Source organism: Phalaenopsis equestris, unplaced genomic scaffold, assembly GCF_001263595.1.
Source record: "Phalaenopsis equestris unplaced genomic scaffold, ASM126359v1 Scaffold000256, whole genome shotgun sequence".
NCBI classification, from domain to species: Eukaryota; Viridiplantae; Streptophyta; class Magnoliopsida; order Asparagales; family Orchidaceae; genus Phalaenopsis; species Phalaenopsis equestris.
Window position 1 is genome coordinate 1,719,797 of NW_018164698.1, and position 23,665 is coordinate 1,743,461.

The 23,665-nt window shown below is 34.5% G+C and overlaps 1 protein-coding gene across 3 annotated transcripts in view; it reads right to left on the minus strand.

Annotated features, from left to right (window-relative positions):
* LOC110024403 (probable Xaa-Pro aminopeptidase P) overlaps nt 1-23,665 on the minus strand; it is a 148,565-nt gene that overhangs the window by 114,459 nt on the left and 10,441 nt on the right. For all 3 annotated transcript variants that reach the window (XM_020724343.1, XM_020724344.1, XM_020724346.1), the window contains exons 4-5: nt 13,677-13,952; nt 2,118-2,290 (exon numbers count right to left, since the gene is read on the minus strand). In XM_020724343.1, coding sequence (XP_020580002.1) covers nt 2,118-2,290; nt 13,677-13,952 — 449 coding nt within the window. The remainder of the gene's footprint in view (nt 1-2,117; nt 2,291-13,676; nt 13,953-23,665) is intronic.

The following is a 23,665-nucleotide window of genomic DNA, read 5'->3' on the forward strand; positions in this document are numbered from 1 at the left end:
AAAAGCATCATATCTACAATAGCACTTATCCTTCATAACGCAAAAGCAAATTTTAGAATATACTAATTAATCTTATACAAAAATTGGCTTCTGCTAATCGACCAAAACACATAAGTTGATCTCTCAAATTCATATTAATTAACATCAACTAATTAATTAATTAGTTTAAAAAATTTAGCTTTTTTTAATCAATTTGATCTGATGGCTCAAGTAAATCTTAGGCCATCCATTAAAAATTTTAAGGAAAATTTACATACATACCACTCAATTATTATGTATTTACATATCTAACACCTAAAGTTCAATTTATTACATAAATATCACCTTATATATGCTTGAAATAATGCATTTTACTTTTTAAAAGTTAAAATAGTGGTATTTTTTATGTAATGTAAGAAGAAAAATTTAGGTGTTAGATGTAAATACATAGGAATTCAATGAACTGTCTGTAAATGCTCCAAATTTTAATTAGCTAGTAATCTTCTTAATAATGCCACTTAAATAGCTCAAAAAAGTATTTTGAGTCAGATACCATGTAGCAAACCATCTTATGTTTAAATATTAACTACATAACAGCTTCAGTTCATCTATCTAGTTCCACTAGAGTTTACGACTAAACCATGATATCACCAAGCGAAAACAATCATAATAGGCTCAACTCCACCACCCACTCCTATAATGATGATCTTTATGAAAATGGTTTTAATGATAGATCTCGTACTAATGATGAATTTTATGATGATATTTATGATGACACGCCACTTTTAGATGATGAATTAGTGTTTAATAATAATTATTGATACCAATATCTAAACTTACTAATGTCAATGAGATTGATTCAGACATATTACTGGAGGAGAAGAAAAATACTATGCATGATGAAATGCCTATGTATGATTACCAACGTCACTCAACATAAGACAATATCCACTTCAATTATATTTGCTTGCCATTACTTTACTTTAGGAGACAAATAAATATAGTTTGCTTTAGTTATTCCTATAAGAGACTGAATTTATATTGTCCTGGCCACCATCGTCGTCTAATTGATTGTTGGCCCACATTGTAAAGTTCTTAAAGGCGTATGAAATTTGGAGCCATCCAACACTCAAGATTTCAAATCCTTGGGTGTTATTTGGATTAGTTCATGCTCTTAAATGCATTGATGTTTCTTCCATTATAAGTAATTAAGACACATCCTCGACCCTCCCACAAACTCTACAGAAAAGAGTACTTTATTAGTTGGTGAATTGATCAGCTTGCATAACCAAGAAAAAACACTAGATGAAAATAAGCAATTAAAAGTAACTGAATCAAACTAAAAAGCAGCTAAACCAACCCTATTTTCAGACTTTTTAGGCCAATTTCCATTTATGATCGAATTTCTCTAATGTTTAATTTAATTTATTGTATTAGGTTGAATTAACTTTTTCGGATAATATTAACTTTGACTGTTCAATTAGGATCAGATTTCAAAAAGAAATAGAATTGAATTCAAAATGTTCGGCCATACCCTTATAACTCTATTTCTCATCCTTAAAGCTCCATTTCTACAAATAAGGAATGATGGACAATATTCAAGCTGGCATATTAAGGACTAAATGAATGTATGTAAATTATTTTCCATGATAATAAAGAGTTCTCTAGTACATTTTATGCATGCAGATCGCTCCGAGTTGTGTATGTAGACCACTCCAAGTAAGGTAAACAATCACCCCAACATTGTGCATGTGAAGTTCCTCCCTCTTCCACCTCTAACATTGGCACTTGATTTCAGTAAATAGTCTAGAAATTAATTAGTTATCAAACTGAGAATTTTAAATAGAAAACATGAACATGATTTGTAGATATGAAGGTTTCTGCCCACCCTAAATTCATCAAAATTAACTTAAAGTTTTCCACCAAGCTAAAATCTAAATTCCTCATGCACTCGCAAAAAATAAGTTCAACAACAGGTGGAAACACAAGTTTACACGAAACATATAATGCAGCCATATAAACAATATGATAAATAATAACATTATGAAAAAAAAATTTTGAGCTGCTATCTATAAACTTTGTCCTGAAAAAAGAACAATTAAAAAAAAAAAAAATCTTTCTCCGAGTTACAAGAATACCTTTCTATCTCAGAAAGAATCGCTTCATATGGACTCAATTGTACTCCAGCTTTTGACAGATGTCCCATTACTTCCTCGGTAACTTTTTTATTATCAACAAATAATGTGGCGCCAGTATTACTCACAACTAAGTATGAATAGAAGACAGGTGCATGTGAAACATCATTTCCTCTCTACAAAACCAAGTAAGTATTCATCAAATGAAATGCAAATAAAAAATACAACGACGAATGAGGAACAGAAAAAAGAACATTTGATCATTTGGTTTCAAATTTGCTAATAGCATAAGATTAGCACAAAAGTAGCAATCACAAAACTTAAGTGTCAACATGATACCTGAGTTAACTAATAATCTGATAGAAAAATAAATGTTATTATTTCAAACAGTGAATTACAATCAAGACTTGAACAAGTGCAGTTAACACTAGCAAACTACGAAGATCCCGCTAGGGACGGAGGAGATATCCCTTGGACGGCGGTGAGAGGAGGGGCTGGCTGGCCCAAGGGTGGTGCTGGGAAGGACCTGTGTCCCAAAGGAGGGGCAGCAGGCGGGTATGTGGCTCGGTACAAAGTGGGGAAGAGAGTGGCAGCAAGCTGGAAGGGTGCAGGTGTTTGATGTAACTTAAATTATATTTTTAATTTTTTCTACATTTTTAATGATTTTTGGAAGTTCTAGTAATTAAATAAATTCCATTTTAAATTGTTTGTTTAGTCAGCAAGCTTACCAAACTGAGACTCGTGCAAGCAGTATTGTTCAATTGATTATCTGAAAGCTGGGACCATTGCTGTCGCATAGGATCTCGTCAATAAGTATTATTGAATGATTTCTACTACAACTAAAATTAGACCATTGGATTATAGGTTCCATTAGATTTCAAACCTGAAATCCAATGGCGACTCAATCATCTTCAACCTCCACCGCCTAGAGCTAAACCAAAGACACGGTGGCTTCCACTTGGCATTCTTGCATGAATGGGAGGTGGCGATGGTTCGGGTTAGGGTAAAGGGGAGTTCAACCATCATAAGGGGGCTTCTCCAACATTGAAAGTGGCGCGACAGTGGAAGTCAAAACCACCAGACCATAATAGCCTACTCCCCATAAATAAATGAAAAATTAAAAATAAACTTATATGATCTCATTTTAAGGTGAATCGAGGGCTTCAATAAATCGAGGGTAGTTCCTAGGATATAGCTAGACTAGCTTAAGCTGCCAACAATTACTAAAACCTCTATGGAGAATTAAGTGAATGGGAGGAGAAAAATATCACCCGTGTGAGGCTATAGATGGACGTGGACACCTCCAACAAACCTTAAAGAGTCTTTTGTCCCTCTTTCCTAAAGACAACAGTAAGCCCCTACTTTTCTTTTCTTTTAAAGTATAAGGTCGCAGCTCTCATTCATGCTCCAATCCCTCATCTTTTTATTTGCATGATTTTAACATCATGGCCGCAGTTCTACTTATAGTTGTGTTCGACAAGTAAAGGAGACTATTATGGTCTGGGGGTAAGTGTGTTTAACCATACAAAAAATTAAATATAATCAATTTGGCCTAGGATAATTTAAGCCTTAATTAAACCACTAATGAATTAAATTTTGGACCATGCCATTGAAAATTTTGACTAGGTAGGTCCCAAGAATGTCTAGGGATTATTTTAAGAAAACATGTGTTTTTAATAATTTAATTAATTTGGCTAAATTAATTAAAATTTGACTAAACATATGCATAAATATGCCTTGACTTGACTGTGTTAATCATGTTTCAATTAAATTGTAAGTCAAAATTCACCAAAAAATGGCGCCAACAGTCACCATTAAGACTATAGATGACTCGCCATATTCCCCTTACAAAATCAACAACCTTATGGTGCAATCGAAAAATTTCTCACTGCATATCCTTCATTATAAGCACTAAAACACCTCAATGAACTCCTTAGCAACATGGTAGATTTCCTCAAATTAAAGTATTCGACCAAGGCGTGTTCTTAATTTTGAGCTTCGCTAAATGTGAGAGATAGGATTTTGGGGGAGGTTGCTCTTTTATTTAGTATTGATTATTTATTTATTTGCTTATCTTAGCGGGGGTGTTGAAGGAATAGGGAGTAAATTTTATGGATTTAGGGTTTCGAGTAGTAAAATTCCAAAGAGTTAGAGCTTCTATTGTAAGAACCAATTTTTTCTTCCTTCCACGCGCTTCGCACCGCCCCCAAATCATGTGTCATGCATTTAACTTTTTTTTCCATTTTTGCTTTGCTACTTCTGCCGCCATCTCGAATTGCATGAATTTCATGATTCCTTTTCTTTTCCTTCTCCCGCTATTTGGATGCACGAACCTTCTTTCTGATTATTGCATTTCTTTTTTTTTTTGGCTTCCTGCGCTTGGCACAGAACCGCATTCGCGACCTAATATGAGGTTGAAGGGTTAGGGCGACGTGTAGCTCCCCGATCTACAGCCACTAAAGCCTCCTTTCTTCCTCCCCTCTCTTACAACCTCCAAACCCCCTTCTCCCTCCATTTTGTTTATCTCTAACTGTCATTTGCTCCGAGATCTTGAGCTTGCATTTGAGGCATCGAGCTTCTTTCCAGCTAAACACTTGCAAGTTGAAGTAAAAGGGTTAAGGTTTATGGATTCAAGGTTTGGAATTAAGAGTAGTAAAATTCCAAAGAATTAGGGTTTGTACTATAAGAACCGAATTTTTCTTCTTTCCGCTCAGCCTTGAGCTGCCTCTAGATCACGTAAGTAGCGCAATTTATTTTTTTCATTCTTTGCTTTACTGCTTCCATCGCCTTCCTAAATCGTATGAATTCCATGATTTCTTTCTTTTTTTCTTCTCCCGCTATAAAGAAGTGCGAACCTTCTTTTTTATTAATCTTTTTTTTTTTCACCTTGTCACACTTGGCACAAAACTGCCTTCGCTACTTATATACGAGGCCGAAGGGTTAGTGCATCGTGTAGCTCCCCGATATGTACCCACTAAAGCCTCATTTCTTCCTCCCCTCTCTTACAACTGCCAAATCTCCTTCCTCCTTCCTCCTTCCTCCTCCATTTTGATACAGTCGCTAACTCTCCTTTACCCCAAGACCTTGAGCTTGTGATTGAGGCATCAATCAAGTTTCTCTCCCTAAGTTTGAATCCTCAAGGGTCTGTTATATTGTACCCTACAATTTTTTTTATTATTAATTTAATCTTATTAATTGTATGAACTTACGTTTTAAACATTTATGAATTTGAACCATCATGCTCAAATTTCTAATATCTCATTTTAAATCATATCCAGGTTGATTGTCAAAGATACTATTAAAGAATTTTGATATCAACTTTGGTTATATTACAACATCATCAGACTACCTATGTTGAAATCAAGTTATTAAATAATGTAGTTTTATACTCTCATTTTTATAGTTGGATATTCATTTGTATAGGACTTTTGAGAACTTCATTAGGCATTGCTAATTAAACTACTGATAAATCTGAAATCTAATCACTAGTGGATGAGATAAGTAATTGATATTTACTATGTGATAAATGTATCATTCAACATCAAGGATGTTATCCTTGTTATTTGAATTGGATTTCTAAATCTATGTAGGTTTGTCGGTCATACCCTTTTAAAGCTTATTACTATAATTGCAATAGATTTTGTTTTTCGCTCATAATGTATTTCATGATCATTCAGTCTTATTTTATTGGTGCATAAATTCATGTTTAATAACTAAATTTTTTAAAATCTTTCATATGTTAAATCACATTATTGTAAATTCATATTTGTACAAAAATACTAGTGGATATAGTATAATTATATTTTTACGATTTGATTATGATACATGAAATATATCTAACATTAACATATTACTATATTGATATTAAACACTCGTTATGGTTAGCCAGAAGTCCTCAAAGAAATCATTAGATCTTCGTGGGATTGGTGTCAACATTTATTTGTTTCAGAGCGTCATAAGAAAATAATTGTGTATAAATACAATATACATATATTGCACTTATATATTAACAGTATTAAAAGATTATAAGATTTTTATACGCATAAGCACACCTGAGATTGTAAGATAAATATTTACATAGAAATGAATGAGTTTGATGTTGTGAAAAACGACGGCAATAAAGTGAAAAGTCGGATCAAGAAAAATCGCAAAACAAAAACAGCTAAACACCGATTTATGTGGTTCGGCAAATTGCCTACGTCCACGAAGCTGCAAAGGATTTTATTACTTGAGGATTACACCCGTCGACCACTCCGACAATTACAAGAAAACTTCTCTCTCTCCCTCTTCCTCTCCCTTCACCTTCTCTCTTTCTCTCTCTAAACCAGAGCCACACCGAAGATGAACCAAAGAAGAAGCATGGGAACCCAAATCTTGAGAGAGATTACTAGAGGAGCTAGCATGTCTATTTATTAATTTCATCATGTCATTAGTCCCATTAAGAAATTAATCAAATAATTAATGAAATCCATTAATTTTTTTTTCTCTTCTACAACAAATCATAGAAAGAATTAAGAGGATTTAATTTAGCAATTAATTTCGAGTATCAAATCCATTTTGCTGTCAAACAAGAGAAAATGTCAATTTGAGCAATTGACCGGTTTTCATATTCGCAACAAATCTCTCACTTGGAGACTGGTGCACTGGTTGCATCATCCACTAGCTGTGTCACCCTTTTCTTCAAGTGTGATATCATCCATCTCTACAACTCAAAACCCTGGTTTTCATGCCAGAAAACCAACTAAAGTAGAACACAACTTCAGCTTCTCAGGAATAACGCCCTCAGTCAATATATCAGCATCAACATAGCTTTGTACCTCTAAGCTTTTTCCTGGGTTACTCTTGTATCTGCTAACAACTCCCACTGCATGAGCAATATACTACCTCAGTTGAAAGCCTTTTTCAACAAGTCTATTCTTGTATCTCTTACTGTCATCAAGTGCAGTCTTCACCCGGTACACAAATTTGTTGTGTAATGTCTTTTTTCCTGGTGGAAGTTCTGTCATCTCCCAAATCTGTTTCTCTAACAGGGAATCCATCTTTTCCAGTCGCTTTCCCAATAACAGAGAATGAAATTTCTTCCTATAAAGGTAGTCATCTATCTTCATTTTCCAGTAATCAAAATTTGTGTCATTAAACTTCTCGACCCTCGAGACCATCACTTCATCTTCGCCCATCATTCTTCCTTAGATCTAAAATCATGGCTCAAATTCTAATTGTTCTGAAAAATGACGACAATAAAGCGAAAAACCTAATCGAGAAAAATCGCAGAATAGAAAACAGTGAAACACACAGATTAACGTGGTTCGGCAAATTGCCTACGTCCACGGAGGTGGAAAGAATTTTATTACTTGAAGATTACACATGTCGATCACCTTGACGATTACAAGAAAATTTCTCTCCATGTTCCTCTCCCTTCACCTTCTCTCTCTTTCTCTCTCTAAACCAAGAGCCACACCAAAGAGGAGAAGAACCAAAGAAGAAGCTTGGGAAACCAAATCCCAAAAGAGATTACAAGGGGAGCTAGCATTCCTATTTATTAATTTCATCATGTCATTAGTCTCATTAAGGAATTAATCAAATAATGAATGAAGTCCATTAATTATTTATTTTTCTCTTTTGCAGCAAATCATAGAAAGAATTAAGAGCAATAAATTTAGCAATTAATTTCGAGTATCAAATCCAGGTTGCTGCCAAACAAAAGAAAATGTCAATTTGAGCAATGGATTGGTTTCTACATTTGCAACATTTAAGTTATTTATATTCATAATCATAAAGACTTGAACTCATTTACATATTTTGTTAGCATGCATAAAATGTTATCCCATTTTGTCGGTCATATTACATGCCACAATTCCTCGTTATTTATAATTTAATAAATAAAAATTATTTACTTAATTTGATTCGTCAAACTCATTCATTGATATTTTTGTTTATAAAATTTCACTTAATCACTTGAAGAATCGTCTTCATCGTTCTTCCTTAGATCTATAATCATGGCTCTAATTCTAATTGTTGTGAAAAATGACGACAATAAAGCGAAAAATCTAATCGAAAAAAATCGCAAAATAGAAAACAGTGAAACACACAGATTAATGTGGTTCGGCAAACTGCCTACGTCCACGGAGCTGCAAAGGATTTTATTACTTGAGGATTACACCTGTCGATCACCTCGACGATTACAAGAAAATTTCTATCCCTGTTCCTCTCCCTTCACCTTCTCTCTCTTTCTCTCTCTAAACCAAGAGTCACACCAAAGAGGAGAAGAACCAAAGAAGAAGCCTGGGAAACCAAATCTCGAGAGAGATTACAAGGGGAGCTAGCATTCCTATTTATTAATTTCATCATGTCATTAGTCTCATTAAGGAATTAATCAAATAATGAATGAAGTCCATTAATTATTTATTTTTCTCTTTTGCAGCAAATCATAGAAAGAATTAAGAGCAATAAATTTAGCAATTAATTTCGAGTATCAAATCCAGGTTGCTGCCAAACAAAAGAAAATGTCAATTTGAGCAATGGATTGGTTTCTACATTCGCAACATTTAAGTTATTTATATTCATAATCATAAAGACTTGAACTCATTTACATATTTTGTTAGCATGCATAAAATGTTATCCCATTTTGTCGGTCATATTACATGTCACAATTCCTCGTTATTTATAATTTAATAAATAAAAATTATTTACTTAATTTGATTCGTCAAACTCACTCATTGCTATTTTTGTTTATAAAATTTCACTTGATCACTTGAAGAACCGTCTTCACGGGAGTTGACTTTATAGCTTAGATTTACTTTTAGGTATTTTCAGTTTCTTCATTAGTTATTATATTTTTTTTGGGTAGCTATCTATTGTCACTTCAATTTTTTTTTAGTTATTTCTTTATATATTTCAGTTATATCGATTGTTAAACTCTAGTTCATAAAATGAAATAAAATTTATGTTTAATTACTTCCTTTGTTATCGTTTGTATCCAATATTTTCTTCTGCAAATACAAAAAAATTTGAATTCCTTTCATCGCGCCCTACATCGTCGAGATGTACCGTCTTCTGGATCTGGGGTGTGACGAAGTATTAAATTTCAAAGAGTTAGAATTTTATGGCCCTAATACCAAATAACACTAATCTAAATTTTTCTATATAATGTATGGGAATAAATGAAGGGGGATGGGATGTTTGTAAGATGTTAATGAAGAAGAAAAAAAACCTAAAAATAAAGTTGTTTGGCCATGTTAAGAGGCTATTTAAAGGAAGCAGTGAAGAAAATATGGTTGGCAACAAGAAGGAATGGCATAAATGAATGTCGAGGCGAATCCACCATCCACAATGAGAGAGATGGATGCAACACTTCAAAAGAGAAAGGAAAACAAAGAAAATAATTTCCAATAACATAAAACCAAGCTAAAAGTCCAATAACAAGCCTTAAGCCAAATAAATATGCTATGAAAACCAGAATAATTCTAAATCTTATTCCTAAGCATAGAAAATAGAGCCCCATGGCGATTTCATTTGGGGGAGTAAAAGACTGAACGGACACTATAACGAATCAGTTATGTCGGTTCAACTCCCCTCGCTTGGTTCCAACTGAAAAGGTTCACATTCCGTCACTAAAAGCGTTGCAATGCAAAATGAGACATGACACGCACGACAAATATTAATATTATGAGATTAGTAAGCACAGTAAAGCAATTGAGATTAGTAAGCACAGTAAAGCAATTGATGCACATGGACAACAGTGTGCAAAAGAAATGGGAAGTACAAACAAGAGTAAGGGAAAAGTTAGTGTGCAGATGTTGAGAAATACAGTTTTAATGACGTTAATTACAGGGGTGTGATAGCATGCAAAGATGCAAGGAGTCAAATGATGTGAATACTAATGTCAATGCAAAATGAGAGAAGAGTATAGGTTGTCAACAAAGAATCAAATCAAACAAGATTTCTCATAATCAGTTTGGATTTATATCCGACAAGTATACTATGGAAGCTATATATTTATTGAATAGTATGATGGAGAAGTATAGAAAGAATAAGGAGGATCTACATATCATTTTTTTCTTGATTTAGAAAAAGCTTACCATAAGGTTCTAAGAGAAATCCTTTGGAGAGTTCCAGAGAAGAAAGGTGTTGATATGACTTATATTAAAGTAGTTAAAGATATGTATACTAGAGCTGTTACTTGTGCTCGAACAGAAAGAGGATTGGTATTTTCCAATTTCAGTTGGATTACATCAAGGAACGGCTTTAAGCCCATATCTTTTTGCTTTAGTTATGGAGGCTCTTACTAGACATTTACAAGAGGATTTACTTTGGTGTATGTTTTTCTTTGATAATATCCTTCTTCTAGATAAGATTAGAGAAAGAGTTCAGGAAAAACTTGAACTATGGAGGTCTACATTGGAATCTAAAGGCCTTTATTTGAATCTAAAGGCCTTTATAAGGCCTTTATTTGATAAGAACTAAAACTGAATACATGGAATGCAATTTTAGTAGTGGTATCTCTAATGGCAGAGTTGCAACTTTGGGGGTGATCAAATCATTAAAAGAAGTGAGCATTTTAGATATATCGAGTCTATCGAGTCTATTGTTCAAAGTGATTGTTCAAAGTGATGGTGATATAGATGGGGATGTTAGTAGTAGAATTTAAGTTGGTTGGCTGAAGTGGAGAAATGCATCATGCCGATTATATGATACACAAGTACCGCTTAAACTGAAAGAAAAATTTTAGAAGATGGTGGTGAGACCTGCAATGCTCAATGGAGCAAAATGTTGGTCTTCAAAAGAGAAGCATAAAACTGAGTTAAGTGAAGTTGAGATGAGAATGCTTTGGTGGAAGAGGGGCTTGACACTTAGAGATACTATGTGAAATGAATATATCCGTGATAGGGTTGGTGAAGCTCTAGTGGCAGACAAAATTAGAGAAAGTCGACTTAAATGGTTTGGTCACATTATACATCGACCATCTAGTGATCCTTTTTAGATTCGACTAATGTTAAGAAAGGCAGAGTTAGTGTCACACCCCAACTAACCCCCCTGGCAGGGTCAATCGTGGTGCGACAAAGGCTGACAATTTGATCAGACTAACTCTCACCAACACGCACCTTGACTTTTATAATCAGGACCCAGTGGGTGATAAATCAGTCTAAATCGATAGCCGCAACATACTTGATACATAGCATTTTAAATAAATATTTTGAAGCATAGAAATCATATCAACCAAAATATGAAAACTATACAAAGTTGTTAAATCCAATATAAAATAAAAAATACGTAATCAAAACATGTGTACAAATCTTCCAAAACTATCATGTAAAAGCTACACAAAGATACACCTCGCTACTTGCTCCAGTGCTCTTTGCCTCTACCCGGAAGACAATAATGAAGAGTGAGCAACAACAAATTTAGAAAAATAATCAGAACTAACAGAAGATTTAAACATGAAAGAGAAAAAACGTGGATGCTTCTATGAACTATACATGTCTACACACAAATCATAACATAATAGCACGTTATTTCTTATTCATGTATAAAATCTTATGTTAGCCCTGATTATTTCTCTAAGCTCGTTGCTCATTCTTTGTTGACTTCCAGGTAGGGGCAACGAGCACCGGAGCGAGTACTTAAGTGTGTCATTGTACAACTTTTGCGCGATAGTTTTGGGAGCTTGTACATATGTTTTGGATATGTAATTTTAAAAATTGAATTTTAGAGTTCTATATAGTTTTTATGCTTTGAAGTTATGACTTTCCACGCTTCTGAGTATGAATATGACTAATTTAAGAAAAGCAATGTATCACGTATGTTGCGGCGATCCAGTTAAACTAATTCATCATCCACTGGGTTCTGATTATAAAAGTTTGAACAAATGTTAATGAGAGTTAATCTGACCAAATTGTCAGTCATTGTCGCACCATGATTGACCCTACTAGAGGGTTAATTAGAGTGTGACAAGTAGAGCTAAAAAGCCTTGGGCATATTGCATAAAAAATAAACTAAATCTATTAGAATTAAATGAAAATATGACACTCGATAAAACGCAATAGAGAAAAGGGATTCATGTAACCGACCACACTTAGTGGGATAAAGGCTTGTTGTTGCATGGTTATGGTGGACTTATTAGTGTCAAAATGGATTACTTTTAATGGAGCAAAGGCGAGAGATTTGGGCATTTAGAAGCTTGCATCCATAGAGCCGACATTGGGAGATGCTAAAGGATAGCTCTGTCATATGAATGGCAGTTGTAATAGCTATGAGAGGCTACCAATAAGAACTAGAAATGATTTTCAGCGTGCAATAAAATTTTATAAGGATGAAACATGCCACAAAAAAAATTTGGATGGAAAATTGTTGTTATGATACTAGAATGACGATGAGTGGGAAGCAAAAAAATATTTGGATAATGATGAATATAAGAATATGGTATATGAGAAGAATTGAAACAATAAATAAAAGAAAGAGATTGAGAAACTTAAATGAATGAGTTCCTTAAATGGAAGCTTGAGCTTTAGAGAAGGAAGATCAAATGATACTCTAGAACAAAGAATTGTTCCGTAAAGTTGGTGCCGAAAAGAACACCATTTAATCCATCTTAAACTAACTAAATTAGAACACCCTGGGCAGCAGTATAAGTATTGAAAGAAAGAACACTCCCATAAATAAATATAACAATACCAAAATAGCAATTAATAATAAATGAAACTTAAACAACTGATAATTAACTTTGAAGGCAACGAAAGACAGCCACAAGTTACACTAAATGATACCCAAATTACAAACTCATAAATCATAACTAAGGAGTTTGTAGACTTCTATAAAAAATAACTTCGAACCATGGTTTTAAAAATTGGAACGAACTTGCCAATCTAATCGGTTCAAGAGAGAACCAAGCTTCCAGCATATTGATCCAAGTTCAAAATCACTTTTGCACAGAATTGGTCGTTGAACCAGTGAAAGGTGAATAAGTCTGATATATAATGAACCAATCAATTATAATATAAATCACTTTTTGGCTTTTTTATTTTTATATGATAGATAGAAATAAAATATTTAGATTAAAAATAAAAAAAATGGTTAAACAAATTATGTCCCACTTTTTTAAGAATCGTATTCAAAATATTTAATGGTGAAGTACAATGAATTAGAATATTATATATTGAATTCATGAAAATATTATTTTATATCATTATTTTATCATTTAAATCGCATTAAACTAAATATTAATATTTATTATGTCAGTTAACACCTGATTCAAACTAGGTTAAATCATTGAATTTTAAACCTCTCACTCTTTCAGTTCAATATCTAGTCCAACTTTCCAAACTTTGCTATGAATCATGTTTTGTTTGGTTCAAAACATTTCAAATATACATACAGAAAAGCAAAAAGGCTTGGGCCATAAAAATGAATCGAATGATTTAAAGTGGTATGGACACCAACAAATTCAAGAAAAAAAAATGAAAAATGACCTTCAATTAGAACATGCTTCCAATTTTTGAAATGAATTAATCACTCAAGAATAGTAAAAATCAATCTTAAAAGAAAATCAACAGGGTTAAGAATTACCAAGTTTAACAGCCAAGCAACTTCATCAAGCATTGATATAACAACAGCAGTACAGCTTGCTTCTGCAAGTTCAGATCGTAAAGTAGACAGCTTTGAAGAGATATCTACACCAGCATACTTGATATCATGCACTATAATGGGCTTACAAGGAGGCTTTGGTCTTAATTCTCCCCATATCTCATCTACAAGATTGTAATCATATAGAAAGACCAGTTCATGATTTTTATTGGAAACTGCTTCTTTCATTTCCTCAGCTGTATCATAAGAAAACAGGAACTGCTCCCTTCAAAAATTCAAAGATGAAATAGCATCATATAGAGAACTAGGAAAATTCTTCAGGTTTTAGGAAAACTCTGAGGGCATCACAGCTTGGAAACAGAACAAAATTTAAAATTAACAGGAAGTATGCTTCTTCGCCAACACAATTCAAAGAAGAAAATCATCAAAAAGTTGGCAACTCCATGATAAAGTATACCTTATTACACTGCCCATTGTGAGGCTTCAAAAAATTTGCTACATGGGAACACGCATGAAAATATTTTACTACAACATATGCAAGCACCCGGCATAAATTGAATGTTATGAATTTGCTAAACATCAAATATAAAGAATTGTGCTTTTCAAATTAAGTTCAGAAAATCAGGCTTTTTTCAGTGTTCAATCTAATGATATTAATATTCCATGTACGAAAAAGTAATTATGACAATGAAAATCTAATTAGCCAACAACTATCAAGCCTCTCCTCGCCTAAAATTTTCTACAACGATGTTGTTGTCAGGCTTACCCTTCAACCAACTGATCATTATATAAAACTCAACTCAATTTTAAGCATTTTGATTATCATAAAACTTAATATGACCAACTAAACTATCACTTATCAAGAACTTCATATAAGGTGGGCTTCATGTATTCAAGCCATCCTAATTTTGAACCATAGCCTCTTCGCAAATTAACAAGAACCACACGCCTTGTGTAACGCCTATTTAAAAGAATTTTGTGGCTCCTTTTGAGATTATTAGCCATATCATGTATATTTAACCAGAAAAGCTCCCTTCTTTTCTTATTTAATGACAGTTTATTAAGAAAGGAATACTGGATAAAAAGATGTGTTACCAGCATAAGTTTTCTGCTATCATAATTATCTAGAACTTAAGAAGAGGAGAGCATAGCGACGCAGAGCTCTTGGGAGGCTACCTAAACCAGGAGGCTAGAAAATGGCCTGCAGTGAGTTCCAGTCCAGCCCTTGCTGGACCACCCGGCTCCCCTATGGGGCGGGAGAGGCCCCCTCCGTGCCCCCTTCTTTTTTTAGTTTTTCCACGTAAAATTTCTGTGTGTTTTTTCTGGTTGCTTTGATTGTGCTTTCTTAATTTTTTTGTTCTGATTTTCTTGAATCTTGTGATCCTATTCCGTGGTAAATTAAAAGGCGACTCATTTGGAGTAGTTTACTTAACAAAGCCAAACAAGAGTTGAACCTGGGCTTGCTTAAGCTCGGCTCGTTTACGCCCCTACATTCAACAACAGCACCTGTTGTCTTGCCTGTGTTCACCATTGTCGTCATCACCCTATGGTGTCTGTTATGTTTGGTGTCGTATGTTGTGTTAGTTATTTTTTCAATTGTTAAAAGTCTTTGTTTGTAACCTTATTGAATTTCAGCAACAATATTTTTGTTTCTATTGTGGTTTGGGATTACTCCAATATCACATAGAGTTGTTTATAAAATTAGTACGAGAATCACATTTTAATTCTACATTTCAGATGCCTTGATCTCCAAAAAATATAAGCGTTGAGATACATTATAATAGAGTCATGGATGAGAGTTCAGAAATAAAGTGTCAAGTTCAAAATCTTCTAAAGAGAAATTTTTCTCATTAAACATAGAAATTCTTTGGGTTTGTTATTACTTTCAAAAGCAACTAAAATTGGTGGTATGCAGCTGTCTCTAAATATTGGTTCTATGCCTCTAGATTTAGACATAAAAGCAACTAGATTGCATCTAAATCTTAGAAATGTCAAGATCATAATCTCATTCCTTGCTCATGTGGTAAGCCCAAAGTACTTAATAGCCTTGTTTCCAAAATCCAGTCATGTTGATGACTCGAGGAGAGAAAGGGTGACCCGGCCGAACAGGAGTTTGGGGGAAATGGTTGAACCGGCCGATTGGTTCAAGCAGTAGTTTTCCAGTCCAGCAGGAGGCTGGATCTACCTGTCTCCCGCTCCCTAGGGATGGGAAGTACCACTCACACCCACGCACACCTCTCCTATTTCCCTATTGACGCTTCTTCCTCCTTCCTTTTTGGTTGCAGCCCAAAGAGGGTACCATTCACTTCCTATTTTATCTATTACCTATTATATATGTGTTGTTTTTTTCTTGTTAGGGTTATGTTTTGGTTATTGTGTTGTTTCAAATCTTTCCCTGGAGTCTCCTTCTCCATTGATAGGGTTGTATCTGACAGCGGGCGGTGCTTCGGTTGTATCCTGCTTCAAGGTGGTGTTGTATCCTCCTTTATCATCTTTTCTAACCCTTCTACACATTCCCTAGCCGACGGCCATCCCCTTCTCTGCCAGTTGCCCTGTCGCCCACCTCTACTACCGAAAATATGCTGGCCACCGAAAATATGCTGGCCACCCTTCCAAAGCTGCTGCCCTGCCTTCCAGAACCTGCTGGCCAGCCTACCAGCCACCCACCTGCACTCCCCCAGCCTTCCAAACCCTGGTTTCAGTCAACCTGTGCCTTCCCCTAGCTGTGCCACTGATTTTTCTGCACTCCCTTCTGTTGTCCAGCCTTCCAGTCGACAGCCTACGGTTCCCCCACCTTCCCTAACCACAACCGCAACCACTTTTTCCTCTCATAGCTCCCTCCCCTCCACTGTTATAACCCTCTTACAGGCACCATCGTCGCCTCGGATCTTCTTATCCGGCCCTAGCGGGAGATTGGTGTCCGTTGCAATTTCCTATCAGTTGAATCTTGTTTGTAACTCTAACCAGTTGATTAAAAAGCTTGCTTCCATTTCTACTGATTTCTGAAATAGTTATCATATCATCTGGTTATTCCCTTTAAGTGATCGTTCTGATGACAAATTATTCAAGAAGCCAATTTCCCATCCTAGCTAGTAAATGCAGGTGCTTGTTCTCCAAATTACCAAGCTGAGTAGCAGTTAAATCTGGTGGTGGCAAGTTCCCACAACCGCAAGCATTTATAGAAGCCTAACTCTTCTAGCAGTCAATATTTACAGAACCTCCTCTCCACCAAGACCATGCTACCCAATGATGAGAGCTGCCACTGACAAGATCCTAGCCCACCAAGCATCTCTGGAAGCCCTCTTCCCCTCATAGGCATGTGCGGTCGTTACAATCTCCGAAACTCATTCCTTTGCTGTTAAGTAAACAAATCCATTCTTCATCCATCCTAAAATGTGTGGACATTCTGATGGAAGCAATTGATCGCTTACAAAGCCTATATAATTTACTGGTATTCAGGACCATTTTTTGAAACTAGGAAATGGAGTTTCTTTTGTACTTCATAAATGCATTTTTTTATTACTAAAATTGATATTGAATGCCACATCATCATTATTAGTTGTATCCAAGCTATTTAGATTGGTTTCATGAATCCCCTCCTCCATTCTTTTTAGTTGAGTAGTGCATACGATGTTATGTCCTATTTGGTGCAAGTCTTTTTGCACTTCTTCAAACATGCTATTGAAGTGAATCTTTTTCTTCCCACTTCACATTAATTTCATCTGATATGTTGGGGCATCTTACCTTCTATCATAAATGCCCATACCATGTAAATCCAATTTCAATATCCCAGTCTTCAAAAAGAGCTCCTCACTCCATCTCTCTTATATAATTCTAATTTTATCGTACTTAATATTCAAATATCCACCACACTCGCTTTGGATTTCCATGCCATCTTTTATTACCACTTAATCCAGATTAGCTTCGAGTCTTGATGACAGTCACATCTTCCATGGTACTCGATCTCAATTTTAAATAACTAGTCTTAGCTCAAGATGTTATTCCAGCTATTTAGCATACATGATTTTTTTTTTCATTTTTAATATGTTATTTCTTTAGTTAAATTCTTGCTATGTTTTAATAGATTTTTTGCATTCCGCAGGAAACCCAAATCACAATCAAAATGTTACTTTATATTGTTTAAACGCCAAAAGGTTACAACCCAGACACTTTCAAACAAGAAAAGAAAAACTACAAACATAAACGAACACCCTAGGGTAAGGACGACGGTGTGAGGTGGTGGTTGGATAGTGTGGTGAGGGACTTGACAGCAGCTCGCTGCGAGGTGAGCGGACAAGAGAGGAAATCATGGTGCACTTGGAGGGGGTTAGGTTGGCCACCAGTAGCAAGAGATGAAAGAGAAGGGCTGAGTAGGGGCTTTGATTAGGTAACGGTAGGATAGGGGTTTGCGACAGGTTTTTGATGGGATGGAGATGAAGGTTGTAGGAGGGGAATAAAAGGAATAGCAACGGTTGTAAGGCGGAAGAGGAGTACGTGTGAAGACAGGCGTGGGTTTATGGGGAGGCTGCGGCAAGGAAACTCTGGGAAGGGGAAAAGGAGCAGTGGCAGGGAGGAAGAGGTTGCGGGAGGAGTTGGCGGGTGGCAGCAGAAACAGTAAGTTGTTTTATGGGACTGCAGCGAGGAGGGGATGACCGCAGCGACGGAATGGTTGTGGGGCAAGGGAAGTGAAAACGGCAAAGATAATCACCACCTCATATGGGATTGTAGCTGGAGCACCTCCCTCGTCGTCGGTTACAGCCCTCAAGATGTTAAAAACTTAAACAATGCTGAATTCAGATTCAAAAACAAAACCATCAACTCTAAGCACATTATCCCTTAATTATAATAAGGCTAGGAATTATTTTAGGCAATACGAAAAATAGAAAGAAGAATCAAATATAATCAGGATTTCAAAGTTAGATTGGGAAAGGGTGAAAAAAAGTACTCAAAACTCAAAATTTGAAAAACTTTTTAAAATAGGAAGGTGCTCAGAAGGAAAGAGCGGAAGGAAAGGAAAGTAAGGGGAAAAGGAAAGAGAGAGGAAAGGAAGATGGAAAAGAAAAAGGAAGGGGGAACATGGGGGGACCAGCCGGTCCAACCAAGCTGGACCGAAGAATAGGTCGGCCGCCATAGCCCCGCGTTAAATAGTGTTGGGCTTACAATTGCTTACCATTCAGAAAGTAAAAGTTTAACTATATTGTTAACTGAGGATGGAGGTAAACTGTTGGATGAGAACTTCATATCACAAACAACAACAAACATAATAACCTTCATTCTAAAGAGCACTGCATTCTTTTAAATGATGGCATTGAATCAAACAAATAGCAATTGATAAATAAAGCTGTATTTAAATGAGCACTATATTGAACATAACATTGCCACAACATTGAAGTAGGCAATCTAAAATATTTGAAATCAAAGCTTTAACAAAAAAATTAGTGATTGTCAGTTATAAAAAATTAAACATAAGTGTCACAATCAGCCAAATCCATCTATTAAGGTAAACATTATGAATCAGTCGCTCAATTCAATCTTTATAAAGGGTTAGTTTAGTATAGATTCGGTTTTAGAAAAATCCTTCTGAACATCTTCAAATCATTTTTGTTTTTAGCTTGCATTGGTGACATTTAGCATACTGAGGAGGTAAACAACGGAGTTGTGGAAGCATTGGACGTTATAAAATAAAAGAGAGAAAAAAAAGCATACAAATCAAACCCTCAAGTTGTTATGTTGATTCAGAAAAGCATTGGGTTATTGACTTCAACGAAAGGGATTAAAGACTCAAAAGCATGAAGATGTGACACCTAAATAAAAAAGGGGACAAAACCCAATATAACTCTAACTCAAAAGCTTTCATTCATAATTGTCCAAACAATATAATCAAAGGTACTATTTATGATAATAAGCCTTGCTCAAAATGAACAATCAAACTTAGGCAAATTAAAAAAAAAAGGAAGATAAAAATTAATCGTAAGTAACAAATGACACTTTAGCCATCAAAATTTGCCTTAAGCCAACTCATGACAAAAGCTTAGCCAATAACACTTTAATTGACATCAAAGAGTAAAATTCCTATATTCATCAGCAGCCCGGACTAAAAAGAGTTCTAATCTTAAGATATGAACTACTGTTGAAGGAAAACAAGAAAATCTACTGTATTATTGAGTTGGTGAAATCCAACTTATGAGAAACTCATCCGAAGAAGAAAAGACAATGAGAAATACATCCTGAAAAAGAAAAAGGTGACATAATGTATCATAAGATAAGAGACAGAGTGGAAGGACTATTCCCTGTACAAAAATATAAAGTGAAGAATCTTTGTAGATCTTCTTGAGCAACATCAATAAAAATTGGTATATAATCTCTAAAAGTCTGCAAGCACACTCATAGACCATCAGGCGCACTTATTTTGAAACACTGTCTAACAGAACAAATTATTATTCTATTTCACAGTAGAAGAGCTTTGTAGTCAATACAAACACAATACTAATGTAGTTCTCATTTTTTATTCTCGAATAATGGGGACTGGAGTAGCAATTATAAGGAGATACAAAGAATGAAAATAAAATTAGTGTGTACCTTATTGACATAATAAGATGGGACAATAAATAGGCATAAAGGAGATAATAATAAGGAAATTATATCCTTGATTATGAGGATATCTTCAAACATAATCTCACTCAATTTTTCATTTAACAAATCTTAAATAAATAAACATTAAATTCATCAGCATTCCGCTTCAAGATAAAACATATATCAACAACCTCCATTATATTACGTGAATAAGAAAAAGGGAGTGTCTCAGTGCATTAGTAAAAATGTCACTTGCTTAGCATTAGAGACAAAAATAAGAATTTTCTTCAAAAGAAAAACATCTAGCAAGAAATGGCAATCCACTTCAACATTATTGGTGAGTACATAAACATTTGGAAATGTATGTGTTAACTTGATTCTCACTATATAAAATCATAGATAGAAAAATAGAGAAACCAAATTCTCTTTTTAATCCACATTAATTCATATGCAGAATATATCATAGCTCTACATTTGACTCCAATAAACCCAGCCACAATTATTTTTCTTTCTCCAAATGACCAAATTTCTTCCAACAAAGATGCGATATCAAAAAGTTGAAATTTTAGTAAGGCAAAAATAATAGTCATCAGAGATCATTTCAATGTCCATTTGCTCATATTTAGTATGTAGCAACTTTTTTTTTGGGAGACTTCTTTATATTCTCAATGATCCAAAGAATAGCTTTGCATAATTCCTCTCTACGCGGCAGCGACACTTATAAAAATGTGTTGTGCCCGTGTCGGATATGTATCAAACACACACACGGCTCTGACATGCCCCGACACTTGTCTGACACCACAAAATATGTGTCTGAATTTTTTTTGGCCCAGACATGACTAGAACACACCTCGACATGGCATCAAATAAAAGCATAATTAAAAAAAAAAAACTGAACACAAAGTAGAAAATTATAAATATATGTGCAGCCCTAATTATACCTCATAGTCGAAGCCGTCTCTACTCATCATCTCTAAGTTCACTCTAAAATTTGTCAAAATCGAACATCGAATGTGCATCAAATATTCGTTAAAGCAGAGCATCACCAATGTTTAAAATTGCATAATCTAAGGCATGTTTTAAGGACTGCCTAAGCACAATTCCAAAGAAAAACGTTTTGAGGCTATGCCTTGAGAAGCTCAGGCAAGGCATATGCCTCATCGCAATTTCACTACTGTGTGCACCCCTTTTGTTTAATTTTTTATTGTCGTATTAGTAAAAAGAAAGGTGAGGAGGCTCTAAGAAAATGATTGTGGAAAATCAATAAGACCAGAAGATATCCCTATTGAAGTGTGGAAATATATAGGAGATTTGAAAATTTCTTGGCTTACTAAATTCTTTCATATTATTTTAAAGATTAAAAAGATGTATGAGGAATGGAAAAAGAATATTTTGATCCACATTTTTAAGAATAAAAGGGATGCATAAGAGTGTGCAAATTATAAAGGAATTAAGTTAATGTGTCGTACTTCAAAATTATGGGAGATGGCAATTGAACATAGGTTAAGAAGTGATCTAAAGATTTATCATAATCAGTTTGGATTTATGACGAGCAGGTCTACTATGGAAACTGTACATTTATTGAGTGTTTGATGGAGAAGTACAGAGAGATAAGGAGGGTCAACATAGATTTTTGTTGATTTAGAAAAAACATACAATAAGGTTCCAAGAGAAGTTCTTAGGAGAGTCCTAGAAAAGAAAGTTGTTGATATGACTTATTAAAGTCATTAAAGATTATATACTAGAGTTATTACTTGAGTTCGAACTGAAAGAGGATTGAACGAGAATTTTCCTATTACATTTGGATTAAATCAGAGATCAGCTTTAAGCCCTTTTTTTTTTTTTGCTTTAGTTATGGATGCTCTTACTGTACATATACAGGAGGATATGCCATGGTGTATGTTTTCACTGATGATATCCTTTTGATGGATAAAACTAGAGGAGTTCAGAAAAACGTAAATTATGGAGGTCTACATTAGAGTCTAGATGTCTTCATTTGAGTAGATATAAAAGTTGAATACATGGAATACAGTTTTAGTAGTAGCTCTCATAGCAGAGTTGTAACTATGGGTGATCAAATCATTAAAAGGTGTGAACGTTTTAAATATCTCGGGTCTATTGTTCAAAGTGATGGTGATATAGATGGAGAAGTTATTAATAGAATTTAGGTTGGTTAATTGATGTGGAAAAATGCATCAGGCCTATTATAAGAAAGAAAAGTGCAGGTTAAACTTAAAGGAAAACTTTAAAAGATGGTAATGAGAGCCGCAATGCTTTATGGTGCAGAATGCTGGCCTTTAAAAAAGAAGCATAAAACAAAGTTAAGTGAAGTTGAGATGAGAATGCTTAGGTGGATGAGTGGTTTGACAATTAGAGATAAAATGTGAAATGAAACAAATATATCCGTGAACGTGAAAGGGTTAGTGTAGCTCCAGTTGCAGATAAGATTAGAAAGAATCATCTTAGATGATTTGATCACATTAAATGTCGGTCATATGATGATCCGGTTAGAAGAGTAAATGTTTTAGATTCAACCTATGTTAAGAAAGGCAGAAGTAGACCTAAGAGACTTGGGCTTATTGCATAAAAAATGAACTTAATCTATTATGATTAAATGAAAAAATGATACTCAATAGGACACAATGGAGAAAAAGGATTCAGGTAGCCGACCGCACTTAGTGAAATAAATGCATGTTGTTGTTGTTGTATCATAACTTACATCTATATTAAATATGTTTATATTAAATATATCATAACTTATATATGTCTTGAAATCTTGAAATCATAGATAAAAGTTATGATGTGATGTATTATTTTTATCTCAATATTTTGACTAAAGCAATTTGAAACTGTGAGGCTTACACCTTAGACTGTCTCGAAGCTTGTGCCTCGCCACACGAATGGAAAACACCTCAATGTCCAATTGTGCAATTTTAAACATTAAGCATCGGTAAGCATCAAAGGTAGATCATTGGAGTTATCTTTTACTCATCAAAGTCGAGCATGCACCCGCTAAAGCGAAAGTCGTAAGCTTCTTTGTCACAACCAACTAGACATATTCGTTGAATCAAATCCAAATACCAAGCAAACTTTGTGACACTTGCACTGAAGCTTCTATTCATCAAGTCAAGTGGTGTCAATGTAGCCTTAATTTTGTAAGTGATAATTTATTATTATTATTTCTTTTTAATGAGTTAATAGTTATAAATCTATACTTATTCTAATTCTAAAAATTAAATTTTAACTAATTAACTGAACAAGTCGTAATCGTAGAATATTTAAACTTTAGTAGATAAGTTGGAAGAATTCTTTTGAAACAAAATATATGTCTAATTTTGAAAATTAATTTTTGTAAACTAAAATTTTCATAATACAAGTTAAATTTATAAATTTAAATT